Genomic DNA, 1,596 nt, shown 5'->3' with positions numbered 1-1,596 from the left:
AATCTGCATAAAAGTTTATACAACTTTGTATTGTTCATTGCAATTAACAGCTGAAACTTAGGTCATCCAAAATTTTAGTCATCCAAAATTTATAAGATTGAATGACCAAAATTTTCATGACAGCTTAGGAAATGTACTAGTCTTCATTGCAAAATTAAAAGTTGAAGCTTAGGTAGTTAGTCTTCCAAACTTATGAGGTTAAATGATCTGGACTTTGATGAAAGCTTTTCCAGTTTTTATTTTATTGTGAAACTTAATTCTTTAATCATCCAAAATTTATGAGGTTTTAGTGACCCAAATTTTTATGAAAGCCTATGAAACATACTTATCCTTGTTGCAATTAATCGTTGAAGCTTAGTCTTCCAAAGTTATGAGCGTAAATGAATTAAACTTTGATGAAGGCTTATGTATCATACTAGTCTTCATGCCTATTAGGAATTGAACTTTAGGTAATTTGTCCTCCAAAATTTAAGGTCAAATAACCAAAAATTTAATGAAGGTTACATAATACATTAGTTGAACCTAGGTAGTTAGTTATCAAAATTTATGTGGACATTACTAACCGTAGGGAGGTTTTATCCCCGATGATATAAATACCACAACTAAATGAAAAATGCAGCAGATCTCAGAAAACCTTTTGAAAGAGCTAATCAGCAATTACTATCTCACCTTCACCATGATTATGAAAAATTGCTGTCTCTATATTTGCATATGGATAATCTCCTTTGGTGGAATCTCTTCTCAGAACTGTAACCAACTTCAGGGGAAGCTACTAAAAGCCAACCAGGTAAACTTCAATCTTCTAAGTAGTAATATAAGACCAACCATTCCTCTACAATGTATGAAGGACATCATAAATTTTTCATTTGAAAAAATATTGATTGATATGAATGATGAATCCCAGGTGGACATTGCAAAAACAGTTGTTAAAGAAATCCTCCAACAGATAGACATCATCTTCCAACGTAGTCGTACTGAACTGGTCTGGCACAAAGTCTTCTTAAAAGATTTCCGCATTGGATTGGATCAGCAGATTAAGATGCTGGAAACTTGTGAGAATTCAGAGACGAAACAAGCCACCACATCTCCAAGGAATAAAAAATTGCAGATGACCAGGTTGAGAGTAAAAAGATACTTCAAAAGGCTCCATGACTTCTTGAAAAATAAGAACTACAATTTGTGTGCTTGGAAGATTGTCCAGATCCAGATGAAGGAATGTTTTGAACTGATTAATCACTACATCCAAAAGATTCCCTCTAAAGTTATTGTTGATTTCTGAAAATGGTTGTTTTGAGCTAAAAAAAAAGGGGGGGGGAGAAGCTTCACATGTATCTCTAGCATGTAATTTGTTTAACAAAATAAATGCTATCATTATGCTAATTTTTACAGGTGACATGATCAAAATTCAGGGTTTGGGCAACCTGTCCACATTTAAGACAGCAGGGTTTATATGGTTATATGATTTTTTATTTTAAAAAATAATTAAAACTTGAAGCTTGGGTACTTAGTTCTCCAAGGTTATGAGGTTAAATGATCTAAACTTTCACGAAAACTTATGAAACACACTAGTTTTCATTTCTTAAGATGTGAAGCTTA

The 1,596-nt window shown here is 32.8% G+C and overlaps 1 protein-coding gene across 1 annotated transcript; it reads left to right on the top strand.

The window, feature by feature from the left end:
• Positions 1-613: 613 nt before the first annotated feature.
• LOC310634953 (interferon kappa-like) lies at positions 614-1,279 on the top strand (the record flags this gene model as incomplete). Its single annotated transcript, XM_083353489.1, has 1 exon — positions 614-1,279. The coding sequence occupies one exon, from the start codon at positions 614-616 to the stop codon at positions 1,277-1,279; it is 666 nt and encodes a 221-aa protein (XP_083209615.1).
• Between the last annotated feature and the right edge of the window lie 317 nt (positions 1,280-1,596).

The sequence above is a fragment of the Vipera ursinii genome, assembly GCF_947247035.1.
Source record: "Vipera ursinii genome assembly, chromosome: 2".
Lineage (NCBI taxonomy): Eukaryota > Metazoa > Chordata > Lepidosauria > Squamata > Viperidae > Vipera > Vipera ursinii.
The sequence above is the reverse complement of the archived record's forward strand: the minus strand, read 5'-3'. Positions and strand labels throughout refer to the sequence as shown.